The 15,178-nt window shown below is 38.5% G+C and overlaps 1 protein-coding gene across 8 annotated transcripts in view; it reads left to right on the top strand.

Annotated features, from left to right (window-relative positions):
* chd6 (chromodomain helicase DNA binding protein 6) overlaps positions 1 to 15,178 on the top strand; it is a 105,515-nt gene that overhangs the window by 13,131 nt on the left and 77,206 nt on the right. For all 8 annotated transcript variants that reach the window (XM_084346069.1, XM_084346068.1, XM_084346071.1 and 5 more), the window contains exon 2: positions 7,399 to 7,448. In XM_084346069.1, the coding sequence (XP_084202195.1) occupies positions 7,419 to 7,448 (30 nt within the window). In that variant the 5' untranslated portion in view covers positions 7,399 to 7,418. The remainder of the gene's footprint in view (positions 1 to 7,398; positions 7,449 to 15,178) is intronic.

The following is a 15,178-nucleotide window of genomic DNA, read 5'->3' as shown; positions in this document are numbered from 1 at the left end:
CACACTGGCCCCGCCTCTCAGCGTACACACTCCAGTGTTGGTGTTGGTGGGCTCGGGGGTATGGAGTGTCCCACATACCCCAAAGCATCAGACTTACATGCTTGTTTTAGTCACCATTGTGTGCATTTATTGCTGTGGTGTTTCTGCACTATGTTTCCCAGAGATCACCTGGGAGTCTGTTTGTATGGGTGGTTATTTGATGGCTTTAAGGTTACATTAATGTTGGTAGTGCTCTTTTTTCATCACCAATCATGCCCCATTTTCAAGTATTTGTGTGTTTCCAGCTCTGGTGTGTATGGACAGGTGTGTATGAGGAAATTAATTGGCACATTTATCACAGACAGACTGTCTTCTTCACTTGCAGATAATCACTTTAATGTGAGTGTTTGCTTTAAGGATTACGTGTCACATGTTTAAAGATGGCCGTTCTTGATTCTTGTCCAAAGTCGTGTGCAGGTGCTGCAGTTATCCTTAATGGTACAGTGAGACAGGTGATGGGATTTGGTACTGACTGGATACTCAGCGTGACACCTATTACAAATTTGAGCTGTTAAAATCCAAAAGGATCATACAGTCAACACGCTATCAACAGGGAAGGCACCATATCTCTATCACTAATAACGCCACACTGTGAGCAACAAATCTGTGTTGAAGTTAGCAAGAGGTAGGCTTGGGCCGATATTTGATACAGCAGTTGTGGCATCTTCTGGCTTTTATTTTGAAAAGAGAATTAATGCAGAGCTGGTAGTGAAGGCAACGTATGTGAATTTGCTTGATGTAACGGTATGGTGCCAGTGCACCAATTTGGCAATATTTTGGGATTAAAGCAGGAGAAAACGAGGAGGCCAAGGGATTTGAACGAGGCTACATGTCCTCTTTGCTGTAAGCAGACATTAACTAAAAAAAAACAAATTTCCGTTCTTGGGAGTGCAGTTTGCCCGGCTGGACTGTCAGAGAGAATGAGCGTCAATAAATCAAATAATAGATATTTGGGCTAGACATTATGGTGTGGCTTGGTGTACGAACAGCTTTTTTAGCCAACCCTGTGCACGTTTGAAGTTAAAAGTGCTTTGAATGCTAATACTTTTGGAAACTTGGAACCTTGGATGTTACCTGCATTGATTGTGTCTAAAAAGTCGAAACTCCAGAGGTAGCTGGAATTTCTGTAAAACTGATCTGCTGCCTAAAAAGCAGTAATACAATCTTTAAACCAGGACTGCCCAATGTGGGGCTTACGGGCCATGAATTACTAATTATTTATTAAAATCAGAGTATGGAGGGCAGAGTGACACTTTGTGCAATAAGTCGGTTAATCAAGGGAACTGTGATCCTTATATAATTTTCATCTTAACAATACAATAGGTGTTAAGTTAAGTTTCAGATTTGGCCCTCCCAAGAGAAAACATTTGGGCAATTCTGCTGTAAACAAACTTCTTACTTGGATTAAAATCTAATTAAGTTGTCCTAAGCACCTTCCCTAAACTGTTGAGCTTGCATTATCAACTATATAAACTTTACACACAGCTGCTTTCTGACTGTTGTCTGCTTCTTGTTTGTACAGCACTTCGTGTATGCACAAGGTTTTTCAAACTTGGAGAAAAAAATAATCAGGCAGCCAGCCTTGTGTTCTGATAGAGGAGATATCTTTGCCGGTGTATACTTTAGAGCCAGTTAAATCAGCTGAGAAAAAAACATCTGTCTGACTCCTTTGATGGTAAAGCGCACACAATTCATGTAAAACTACAGAAATGCTTCTGTTCTTCTTTTTGACTTTGTTTTTAGATTTTGCAACCAAACACCGTTGCATAACGTCTTTAGATATCTGGAAGATGTTGTTGTAATCGTCAACACTCCCTCTTGTCTTCCCCAGAAAGAAATGTGTGGAATGGATTTGTTCCAGCCGACTCTAATGTACCACTTTTTAAAAAAAAAAGTTCAGTATATTGTAGAGTAGAGAGTGAGTTGTAAAATGAATGTAGTTATCTCTGACTCTGGTGCTGTGTTGCACCTGTTCTGTCTCTGTACTGTTAGACTACAGTGTCAGCACCCTGAGGTTTTCCAATGTTCCTGTATGTGTCAAAGAGGATTTTTTGATGCAACTTTGGCAGTGAAACCAGCCTTTACCAGATATATTTTGACACGGCAAAGAATCTAACGAATGACCAAAACAGTGAGTTATTATAAAACTGAATAGATCCGCAAACTAACATTGATTAAAGTTGCCTCAGATATGTTTGTACCTGTACATGTCATTCTTGCGGTCAGAGGGAATCAATGCAGACAAATTCCAATATTATGGTGTCCAAATGTAAGTTGCATGTAGGTCACATGCCTCGGGATCACATCTTTGTGGTCCAGATAGAAACTGGGAAAACATGTGACTCAATGCAGATTTTTGCCGCTTACTGATTAGGAAACATCAGATCTGTTTCTCATCGCAGAGGGGGGAAAAACTGAATTGAGATTCTTTCAGCTGTGTAGAAAATGTTTTCTTCTCTTAACACAGAATTATGTGCAAATAAATTATTATTATTGTGTAATGCTATTTTGGAAAAAAACTTAATCTACACTAATGGCCTATTTATTTGGTACACTTGTAAAATCTATTGCAATACAACAACAGCTCAGCCATTAATTTTACCTTTTTTACAGAGATAATAATGTTCTGTACTGTCTGTTCAGTACATGCTTATGATAGAGGTTGTAGTTTGCAGTGGTATTGAACTGTCTGTATTGTATTGAGAGTTGTATTTTGGCCTACATGTGACACTGACGTATGGTTAGTGTTGATGAAGCTTTGCAGAAAAGCATGTTCAGTCTGAACTGTGTGGTGAAACACTCAACATGTTCTGGACTAACGTGACATTAGTGGTATTCACCTCTAAGGCAGAGAGGTGTGCGCTCATAAGAAGTGATAATGGTTGGTATGCCTTGTGGAACCAGTTGCTGTCCACTGTCTGACCTGTTTCTCAAAGCCCCCACCATGTATTCAGAGACATTTAACTACCTTACAAGTCTCAGTCGTGTCGGTATTACAGAGACAGTGAGGTTGTTATGTAGTTTTGCGCCTGAAGAAGAGTTTATTACGTGTGTGTGTTAGTGTAAATAGAAGAGTAGAAGTTTGATCTGATTTTTCCCCGAGGAAGGTAACACAGGAATACATTCACTCTCTTCAATGTACACGTGTGTTGCACACAGCTCAGTGTAAATGTTTGTTTCCACAAATCTCAACCTAAGTTTAAACAAACTCAGTTGTATGTTGGCTAACTTCTAATGTGTGTATGGATGTGTGTGATTTTATCTTTCAGCCACTGTGTGTAGAGGTGTGCAGGTGGTGCAGGCCAGTGGAGACAGGTGTGAGTGTAGCTGTGTGAATCACTGGTCTAAAAATGAAAACCTGACACATGTAACTCAAATGTTTATTGTTATCCAGCAGTGTTTCTCTTCTTGAATGGTGACTTCTTCTAGAGGTGCACTGATTAATTAAGTAGTTGTCAACTGTTAAATTAACCGTTACTAATAAGCCATTAATTGATTTGAATGATTTTTTTCGAGAAAAGACAAAATTCTCTGATCCCAGCTTCTTCAATGTGACTATTTTCTGGATTCCTTCCTCCTCTGTGACAGTAAACTGAATATCTTTGGGTTATGGACAAAACAAGACATTTCAGGACGTCATCTTGAGCTTTTGGAAACACTGATTTTTCACCATTTCCTGACATTTTATAGATCAACCAACTAATCAATGAATCCAGAAAATAATCAACAGATTAGCCAAATTAAATGAAAAGGAAAATAATCATTAGTTGCAGCACTACTTCTTTCACTATCCTTAGCAAGGTGCAGATTATGATAATAATCACTGCGGTTAATTTGTCCTGGTTTAGCCACAGGAGCTGGTTAGAAACATGTTAAAAATAGGTTCAAAAATGAAATGATCAGAACATTTACACATAATTCTGAGAAAGCAGTCAGTTGTAGGAAATAAAGAGGAAATGATGCCACTTGTTCATCTTTAATGCAAATTGTTAGCTTTTAAAATGAGAGAAGCTTTACAGGCACAGCAATTTATTTATGTTGCATGATGAATACTTGTCATTATCCGTATATTTTACTCTGCAGAAAACTGATTTGGGATGTCTTCGTTTCTCAGTGCATTAATCTTCAGTACTTAGCAGTATGGTGGGTTGCTGTTTTCACTGATGATGACAAAGTGTCTTTGATTTTCATGAAATTGCAACGGGCAGTTCAAACTGATTGACACGGACTAAAGAGTGGCTCACTCAGGATATGTTCTGGTGTGGTGAAGCTTATAAACTGAATGTTGATATGTGTAAAATGCACACACATACAAATTGACAGACAGATAGGAGGTCAGTCTCTCAATAATTTTCTTGAATTGAGTTCAGGTCAGGTGGTAAGACAGAAGCCAAGTGTTGTACAAATCCAGCTACATGATGCTTTACACCTTGTGTTAAACTTGAAAAAGCTAAACTGAGAGCAGTTCCTCCTCAGAACTGAAAATAATTACTTAGTGGGTGGAGGCTGCTGGTTGACTCATATCCTAAGCCCAGCATTTTCTTTTGTCATCTGGTGATGGAAACTAATTAACTTGCATAAAGACAGAAGAGCCTAAAAAAAAAGCATCCATTTATTTTTATGAAATGAGATGGATGTAGTTGGGGTTTTACTTCTTGTACTCATGTGGAGTGTTTGAATGAGTGTCCGTGATGTTTTAGAGAGTCGTGAAGTTGAATGAATTCTATTGGCAGCGGTCCCGTCGCCCTCACTATCCCTGCATGAAACCATCCCTGCTGGCAGTACTGCTACTGTACCTGGGTTCTTCAAAAAGAGCTTCAGATGCAGCGTGGAGCTGTGGGACAATGTTCGGTTTCAGCATTCCTGTGCTGTGTCATTGCAGCCTGAAACCATGCACCAGCAGCACTAAAACCCAAAACTAAAGTAGTAGCCATTGTAGAATCCCTTCGTCACACATGTATCGCACTTCTGCCCTGCATTAGTATTTCATTCAATGGGGAAAGATATATTATAAAACATCTAAAAACACAGAGAGTACAGTCAAAACATGATACTCTGCAGTGTAGTAATTCAGAAGCATACAGTACAGCCAGTAATGATAGTACAATTCTTAAAAACTCTCATTTCTCATTTCATTCTGTACTGTGATCCCTGCTGTGGCTAACAACGCTATCCAGTGATTAATCATCACATACTGTTTTATATTTTGGGAGTGTGTTTAATGCAAATAATTGAAAATGTGGCATTTCAATGTTGAGTACCAAGCTGAACCTGTGCTCTGTTGCCAGTTCATTAACATGGCTTCAATTATTACATCGCTAAGGAGGTTAAGTTTTCGCCCATGTTTGTTTGTTTGTTGCCTGGTTGGTTTGTCAGCAATGGATTTTCACGAAACTTGGATGGAGGATGGGTCTTGGCCCAGAATAGACCCTGTTAACTTTTAGTGCGGATCCTGATGAAGGCACAGATCCAGTTTTTTTTTCACTTTCTTTAAAATTGAATAAATCTTGATGGAAAAAAAATCTAATGTATTTAGGTGGCTGATATCTATGAATAAATTCAATTTAATGAAAATCCAAAGTCTAGATCTAGAATATTTTCATGTTTTATTTTTTTATAATGACTCAGGCTTGGCTGTCTTAAAGGGGACTGTTTTGCCTTGGCAGAGGTATGTGCTCTACTGAGCGCCATTCTAGTTTTATTTATATTTTTGTTGAAAGTTTTACAGCATTCTGAGATCTGTGCTGATGTTGTGCACTGTGTATTCTTGTTGTTTGGAGTTCTGGTTGTCAGATTGCCATCATGACCTGTTGATGAAAAGATTCTGATGGACCACCCTCCTTTCTCAGTTTTCCGCTTCAGGATGGGAATCAGAAACTGATGACGTCCACATTGGGGTCTTAACTAGGACCCGCAACTTGCAAGATGTGCATAGCAATCTACGCTGCCTAATGAAATAAATAAGGTCAGCTGCCTCATAGGCTTACCTCACTACAAACTGATAACACATAGGTTGATTATCACGTTTTGTTTTGACGTCATATGCAGTTTTATGTCTGGGTAAAATATTTTGGCTGATAAACTTGTTTTCAGTTACCAGCCATTGTTAGATAGACCCAAAAAACTTTAACTCCGTTAACTTTGGATGCTGGTTCGTATTGATAAAGCATCAGTGGTCACTGAGCACAAATACACTTGCAACATCTTTGAGATACATCTTTGCTACTCTGTCTCTTCAATCTTCTAAACACAGATAAGTGCAGAATTAAGTGCAAAAAGAGAGGGCACTTGATGGCAGTTTATTTCATTTAAACACAGCTTCATATTAATGTGTTTTAATAGAACAATTGGGCTTTGTCAGCACCGAGGCAAATATATTTGAAAATGTACTTTATTGCATTTCTAATTGTCTCCTTCAGGTGCTCTCAAATTAAAAACAAAGCAACTCTTATTATCGTTGTATATTGCATGGGTTTGACTCAGCTGCCAGCTTTGTGCAGCTGTGTATGAATATGAGATTCACTTCAGAACCCAAAACGCTCTGTATATCTGTTGTTTTCCGTAGAAGAAGAGTAAGAATTTCTGGCACAACTTCACCTAATTCCATGGAAAAGTAAATGGAGAAAGGAAAAAGTCTGAAGGCGTAAAAACTCCAGCAACACCTGTAGGTTACAAAACTTTATGGTCAGACCAGTGTCTTGGCTTGTGCTGATCGTGACAGTTAAGTTGTTCTTACTACTTTTGAGTGTTGCTGGAGTCTGGAACCTTTTTTATCCGTTGTTTCCTTCCAGACCTCCTTGTTTCTTCTCATTTGTCTCTGTATGTTTTTGAAGTGAAGTCACACTGCTTGGTGATTGGTATGTGAGAAAGGATCAGCTTGCTGTCAGTCTGAACACGCTTAAGAAATTCTGTATCGACACTAAAACAACACAAACACAGCAGAATTGTATATTGCAGCTGCCATCTTTACCTTTTATCTTCCATACTAAGCCTCTGAGTGACCAACAGCAGATGACTGTAGTTGCTCTTGGATGCTTCCAGAGTAAATTTGTGTAACTGGATGAGGAAAAAGGTTATTTATGAGAAAATTTGCCTGTGCAAATGGTCTCCTGATACCTGGGTACAGAGATTAACTGCTGAGAATAAATGTGAAAGTCTTAAACTGCATTTGACTTTCAGGAAAATGTACTCATAATAATTTCGTACCTGTTGGCGTTGTGCAGTATGAAGTAGGTCCAGTATTTCACCTTCACCTGCTTTACAAAACTTTATTGCAGCTGCTCTGTTTAAGTCCTCGCTGCTGTTTATTTTGTGTGCATTTCTTGAAGTAATCTGAATTATGTCCTTTTCTGTTGACAGATGCAGTGAAGGGATAGAAGATGAAAATACACAAGAAGGACAAGCAGCAGGTTTGTTTTATACACACACAGACACACAGAGACACACACACATACGCATGTGCACATAAGAAAAGTAGGTCATTTATAAAAACCTTCATACACACTGTGGCTCCGATACTAAATAAATCATTTCAGGCTTCAATCTCTCGTGTGTCGAGTGCCTACATTTTTTTTGGACATATTCATGATGAGCCCTTTACTATTATAACACAGCTTAACCCCTGATTCTGGGCTCAGTGTGTTTTATGTTATTGTTCACATGCATGAATGAAGGCTCCTGTAATATAGGACAAATGCTATGAGTGGCTCCGCTCTCCTGGGCATTGACAGGAGGCGGCAGATTTGGCAGCTGATATTTTACTGTTAAGAAGAGAAGAAGAGTGGAGAAAAAGTTATTTTCTGATTCACAAAGTTCTGTAATTTTACCCGCAACCTGTATTCTTACAGGACTCGGGCACTCAAGAAACAATCAGCTAGGATGTGAGCTATGGCTTAAAGCAATAATATTGTCACTGTTTACATTCTGATGTAGTCTGTCTTTGTTGGATTATGTGCTGCTTTTCCTTCTGGGCACCACCTCGCACAAACTATTTACCCTTGCTCTTTTGGTCTGAAGCCACCTTTACTCCACCTTAAAATTGTGATACTCTATAGTACTGAAGTGCTACATCTGTGAGGAACACTCACTTAAAATTATCCACACACCTATATAACAGCAATCCAACCTGTGTTCGGAAAAGTGAGGTGTCGTAGAAGATTGAGGTTTGCCTCTAGATCCATTGAGTAATGCTTAAGTTAAATTGCATGATCTGGTAATTTGTTTCCAAATATAGCTTCCTGCAGCTCAGGAAACATTTTGTTTCCACTCCTAACAAAAATCTGGATGTGTCTGAAATCACTTTCTATTCCCAACCAAGTGCACTGCTTTCTTGCCCCATCCCTTTCATGGAAATTCACACAATGGAACAAAATTCTCATAGCATATGGACATTTGTATACATATGGATTGTTTAAAGTCCACAAAATATTAACACGATAAGATTTTTGATCATTGATTATCAGTAATGAAGATATAATGTCTCAGGGAGTAAAGTATTAGAACAAGTAAAACAGTCTGGTAAGTTCAGAAAACAACATCACTTTACTGTTATGAAGCCTTGAAAAACAGGAAAAGTAATTGCTTACGATAAAACAATGTCCAAAATCTAAGACGAGAAAAAGTCTTGTATGTAAATATAATATTGGTATATTGCCCAGCCCTAAGAGATGATGAAGAAGATGACAATCTTAACAAGTTCTGTGATAGAAAGTCTGAAAATAAACTGACAGAGACGGTGAGCAGATGATTGAATAGAGATTTGTTCCTCCCTCACAGCCAACAGAGGGAGCATTAATTCACCTGATGAGCCTCTGTTATGTTTCCAGGTGTTCCTCCAACATTTTAGCTCATTGTACAGTTGAATTTATCTGTTCAAGGTATTTTGGTTTTCCTTGTTGCATTAGATGTTGTCTTGCTGTTTGTAATATTTATGAGTCAGGCTGAGCAGAGTGATGAGTCAGAGTTTTTTTGTAAGTGCGAGGTGACACAGCAGTCTCTCAGCTGAGCACGAGGCCTTCATACTGCAGTGACGGGGGTTTGCACTGACATTAACAGGAAACATGATCATTCAGTCCTTACCATTATATTACTTGATTATTATATTTTTGTTGATGAACAGCTAATAAGAAATAAACATAGACACGTTTCTTATCAACTCCATTCCAGTGAAATCGTCTGTGATATTTGGAAAGACATTAAAGTAAGCAGTTCACCAACGTTTCTTTAGCCGACAAGAATAAAACCCACAAAGAACCTCCCGAAGGACATGTTTTTGTAATGCACCATCTCTCCTAACAAACGGCACATTTGTACAAGTGGAGCACATGACTTTTTACTCACCGGTCTGGTGCATGACTCGACTGGCTTTTCACTTGTGACAGTTGGTGAGATTTTACAGGAGTATGACCCATTAAAATTTAGCAATTTTGGAAAGGTTAAAAGTTCATTTTTGTACTCCTGTTAAGTGTGATGAGTTGGGTTACCTGATAGCTTCTGTTTGCCGGTGCAGCTCTCAGGTCAGCAGGGTGAAGGAGAGCAGAAAGAGTCTACTCTAAATTTCAATGAGGACAACCTTGAATCTCTACAAGCACCAGCGGTTCCATCTGTAGCTGTCTGTGATTTTATTCTGAAGCTGTCCTCCTTTTTACAAATGTATTTGTTGTCATGGTGCTTTAAACACAGTAGAGTGAGGAAGAATACACAGAAAGCAAACAACATTCAAACTATTTGACAACCTAAAACTTGAAGACAGTCAAATCAAACAGTTTGTGAACTCATAGTTTTCAAAGTCTTTTAGTGGTTGTGATTTTGCTGACTGTATAAATGCTTTCTTAGCCTGAAATAAAGGTCACATCTGCTTCGTTTTGGAGGGATGACTGTTAAGAACTTTAACGTCAGATTGACGTTTTTCTTCAGATACAGGAAACGAATGGAATCTGCTGAAATGGATCTGTTGTTGTTGTTCGTACATTTTTATTAGCCATGTTGGTGCCGGCAAGGCTCCATGGAAGGCTATGTTGGTCGGTCGTCCACCTTGGTTCGGACTAAAATATCTCAAAAAGTATTGAACAGCTTTAAAGGAAATTTTGGTGATTGTTCATGGTCTGTACTGCCTTCTCTTTAAATGCCACAAGTAGTTTTTTTTTGGGAAATGTCGTGAACTATTGGATGAATTGTCACATGGCACCGAGAGGTTGAACTGTAACATTTTTGTTGATCATCTGACTTCTCATCTAGTGCCATCATCAGGTCAGAATTTGAATTTGTCCAACACTTTGGTTCATGACCACTACATGGATGACATTTCTGTCAGCCTCAGCTCTGCTTTGTATCTAAAGCCGCAAAGTCTGGTTCAGTTCAGTTCATTACACATTAGAACGGCTATTTTTGCATTTCCTTGTCCAGTTTCCTTGTTGTGTGCTGACAGTGTAGGACACGCTGCAACAGCCAGGGCCACAGATGATCACCCACGGCCCGTCATTGGCCTGCTGTCAGCCTGGTGTGTCAGGGCCCTAATACAAATAAAAAATGTGTTGTTATTATGTTATTATTCTAACATGCTAAGCTAAGATTTTAAACATGGTAAGGCTTACTTTCATAGTGTCTGCATGTTAGCACGCTGATGTTTATGGAGTCCTTAAAGTTCCTTAAGTTGAAATGTTTTATCTTGTGCACACAAGTTAATTCATTTTTGCTCATAACATCCATAACTTGTTTACACTAGATAACAACTTGCATGTCCAAGATCCATAACTCATTAGCGTGGCTGTAGACTTTCTTTTTCTAGTTTGACCCCCTGTTGCATTAAGTGTTGTATTGTTGTTAGTTGCTGCATTTTTAATTAGAATGTCTATTTGGCTTGTAGAATGATTGATAGAGGCTTGAAAAGGATGCGCCCCTTAATCAATATTGTATACAGTAAAGTGAGTTGTTATGAGCTGATACTTCACTGTGATACTGGTTATATTGATCATCTCCTCAATAACATGAGCTGCATTTTTCCAGCAGGGGACAGTTTAGTTGCAATCACAGTTTAAACCATTATGTGCCTTCAGTGCTACATTAAAACATCATGTTTCAGATGAAGTTGTAACAAAGCAGAGTGGCTGCATTCTTGAATAGATTCTTTCTCTATTTTCGGACGGTGCTGTTTGGTTTGTATCAGCTTGTGTACAGAAGGGGAGGTGATTGGATTGTTTCTGGTATCTCATCTACATTTCAAGTGGCCATCAAGTTATCTGGGTATCTGCCCGACACATCTTGAACCAACAGAGCGATAACGTCACCATGGCAGAGTGCTGTGTAGACAAACTGATGTCTGTCTGGAAATGTTTAGAGAAGGCTGTACTAGCATGTTGTAAGAATCACAACAAAGGAAATGTGGTGATGTTGTTAACATAGTCTCCTTATATAAACAAAACATTACTGTGCTGGTAGATTGTTCACAAGGAGATAATAGGACTGTTTTCTTTAAAAGAGAGTTGGTGATCCTACAGGTGTTCTCTGGCAGCAGCAGTGCCTCATTTATATTTTTCAGTCTGCTGTGATAAACTGTTGTCTCTACTGAAATAGATGGTAACCACTCTGAACAGATACAAGCCCTCTGTTGGTGTCTTATTGGAGGTGACTGTGTTTGTCACTTTTGTTTGCTTGACTTCTGTTTTTGTGACACGTTTCCAGCTGTTGTTGACACGGCTGACAGAAATGTCCAGAATATTGTGTCGGCTGTTTTGTGCTGCAGTTTTCAGGAGAAAAAATGTGTCATGGACATAATGCTGGATATTGTCTGTGGAGTTGGTGATTGGATTTGATTGATTAATCGAATAATCGTTGTTGCCCTTATATCCAACTATTTTGATAACCAAATGATAGTTTAATTCGGTCAGTTTCAGTCATTCAGTCATTTTTTTCCAAGCAAAAATGTCAAACATTTGCTGGTTCTAGCTTCTTAAATTCAAGGATTTGTTGCTCTTCTTGTCATTTTATGATATTGAATGAGGAGAATTTGGGTTTTGGACTGTTGGTTGGACAAAGGAAGCAATTTGATGATGTCACTTTGGGCTCTGAGAAATTGTAAATTTGAACATATTCCACAATATTTCAACATTTTATAGACTCAGCGATTAATAGATTAGTCACGAAGATAGATGAATTGATGATGAAAATATCGTTAATGTAATTATGTTATGATGTAGTATCTCTAGGACTGGACCCCACAACCTAGTGGTGGGTTTGGAAGGCCTATTTTCTTGACAAAAAAATCCCCCAAATGGCAGCATTTATCATAGAAATTTGAAATCAGACAATAATGTCTGTTTGTAGCTGACTGTCCTTGAATAAATCATTTGTGGCAATGGTGCTATTTCATCCAAGTCACCTTATTCTCATTGAAATTTTTGCCAAAAAACAATCATTTGCACTAACATTATCCTGTCAAAAAACATTAAATTCTGGGGCGCTGTTTGGCTCAGTTGGTAGAAAGGCGTCCCATGTACAGAGGCTTTGTCTTCGCTGTAGCGGCCCTGGGTTCGAGTCCCGGCCGCGTGTCACTCGCCCTCTCTCTCATCCTGTTTCCTGTCGTATCTTGAGCTGTTCTATCAGTAAAAGTCATATAAAGGCCAAAAAAACCCCAAAAAGCTAAACATTAAATTCTGAGCTTTTCAGCTCAACCTTGAATGACTCTGCTACAATTCATGTGACAAAAATTAAGTGAAACTGAGCTGCAGGCTGTTTACACAGAGCAAAGAGAAGAGGAGTAAGTAAACATTGTAAAAATGTAATTACTTCACTATGTATAGCATGTGGAGGCCCCATCTTTTCCAGTATTGGTATCAGTTGTGGGCACTTGGAAATATTTTGTATATAGATTCATTTCTTTTTAAAATTTTTGTAAACCAATTATCAAAGAAATTCAACCTGCATTTTATACTTTGTGACAGTTTTTATTTGATTTCTTGCATTATAACTGTTCTGCTGCACAAGACATTTTTGAGTTGTTCATACTTCTGCCCATGATTGTACTGTTTCCATAGAGGTGCTCGACTTCTACATTGCAGTGAAAAACGAGCGAACAGTGAGCAAAGTTGTGACAGGAGCCAAAACACACCCGGAAAATGCTTGATTCAGAGGTTTAATCTAATCAATGAATCATTCAGCCTACAAAATGTCAGAAAATAGTGAAACAATCCTCAGCAACCAAAGTGACTTTTCTGGTGTCTTGTGTTGTTCTGTTCATAATGGTTTGTTCATAAACCCCCAATTATTCAGTTTACAATGATATTAAACAGAAAAAACAATGCCTGTAAAGAGGCATTTTCCTTGATAAATGACATAAAGATTGAATTGATTATGAAAATGATTCACAGTTCATTTGATCTTGATTGACCAATTAATTAAACCATGTAATCAGCACTTAGCGAACATAAAAGCCCTAATGCTCTACATTTGTAACATTCACACTAAAGTGCTGTGTGATGATGGCATATAAAGAGAACCGTGCTTTGAAACATGATGGTTTTTTTTCCCTCCAATACTTTTCTCCCACCACAATTCATGAATCAGCGGTGTGAAACTGGGTTGTCTGCACTTCAAGGTAAAACAGAGAAAAGACTGAATTCTTCTCTCTCTGAGGCCTAGATTCAGCCTCTTTGATCATCTCTCCGTACTCACCCAAACAGCTAAAGCGTCCGTCTGCAGCGCTCCCTTTTTTCTTCCTCCTCCTCCTCCTCGTCTTCCTCTCCTGACATTTTTTTTTATTGGGAAACAACAAGAATGTGGCTCTCCTCTGAGCTGGAATTCCTTTTAAGCCTTTTGGTCGGGTCTTTCCATACAACTGTTGTTTTTTAGTTTAGTGTTGGATAGGTTTCTGGTTTCTCAGAAACAAAACCTTTATGGGTTGAAGGATACGTAAAAGTGCACTTCCTAGTTTAGTCAGATCTGTATTAAGCTCAGTGAAAGATGAATTGGCTTTTTTTTTGTATCCAAGTTGCATGACCAAATGTTTTGCTAATCCATCTTTGATCACAGGCTCATGTTGCTTTTAAAATTACATCCAAAGATGAAAGCAGGTTTCTGTATTAAAAAGCACAAAGATGCACTTACGATTACACGTAAACAAAACTCTCTTCAGTTCCTTTTTGCATCCACCTCACCTTGTAAGTATCCTTCCTTGATGTGGTTGATGAGATTTGTCAGAATTCATTAGTATGGAGCCTTTTATATATCAGCTTTCTAAAACAATGCCGTTGCTTCATGAGATGATAAGATAACAGCAGTAAAAGGTCCTATTGAATCACATTAAACATCATATTGGAACATGGCGACGAGATTTATAGAAATTCAGCACTCAACATTACATGGTCAGCGCCTCAAATTCTGTTTAAGTAAGGGCCAGAGTCCACATAGCATTTTTTATAAACAAACACATAGACAAAACAAACCATGAAAATGTCATGTCAGGCTCAGAAATTAACGTTTAATTGATTCATCTAAAACAATAATTAACAGACGCAGTGTATGGCTATGCAACACAACTGGTAGAATTGGCTTTTATATGCGTCAGAACAAACTCTCTGTCTCTATTTGTATTCTGTATTTGTCTCTGCTAAACAAGATTGTCACATTTACTGATGTACTTATCTGATACACTGAGTCATTATCAGAGCTCAAAGCTTATTAAACTGACATGATATTGGCTTAATGTGACTGATCCCCATCACATAGACTGTTTGTCTCAGTCTATGTTGTTTTATATCATCAATTTAAAAAAAAAAAAAAAGTTAAATTTACCTACAAGCCTAAAAGAATGTAGGTGTAAAGATGCTCCTTAATTTTCAACATGGCAGATGTGGCCTTTTTTATGTAACTCAATGAATTTCCCCTCCATTTTTCTTCTGCTCTGAAGTGTGTCGTACGTGAATCCATTTTTAGAGAAGCCGAGTAGTGTAGTGTGAGGTGAGGCCGCGGCTGGGAGCAGGGTCACGTGCCAGGGTTGATCACACATGTTGTCCCTTTCACACAGCTGACAAACGGTCGTGAATCAGGTGTTAGCCTAGCATAAGTGTTAGCCACGTTCTGTTATCCTGCTTGCTGTTGTGAAAGGAAGCAGCAGCATTGATGAGACTGCAGTGCTCACGGTCTA

The sequence above is a fragment of the Pagrus pagrus genome, assembly GCF_965226575.1.
Source record: "Pagrus pagrus genome assembly, chromosome: 3".
NCBI classification, from domain to species: Eukaryota; Metazoa; Chordata; class Actinopteri; order Spariformes; family Sparidae; genus Pagrus; species Pagrus pagrus.
This window is presented reverse-complemented; position numbering and strand designations above follow the sequence as displayed.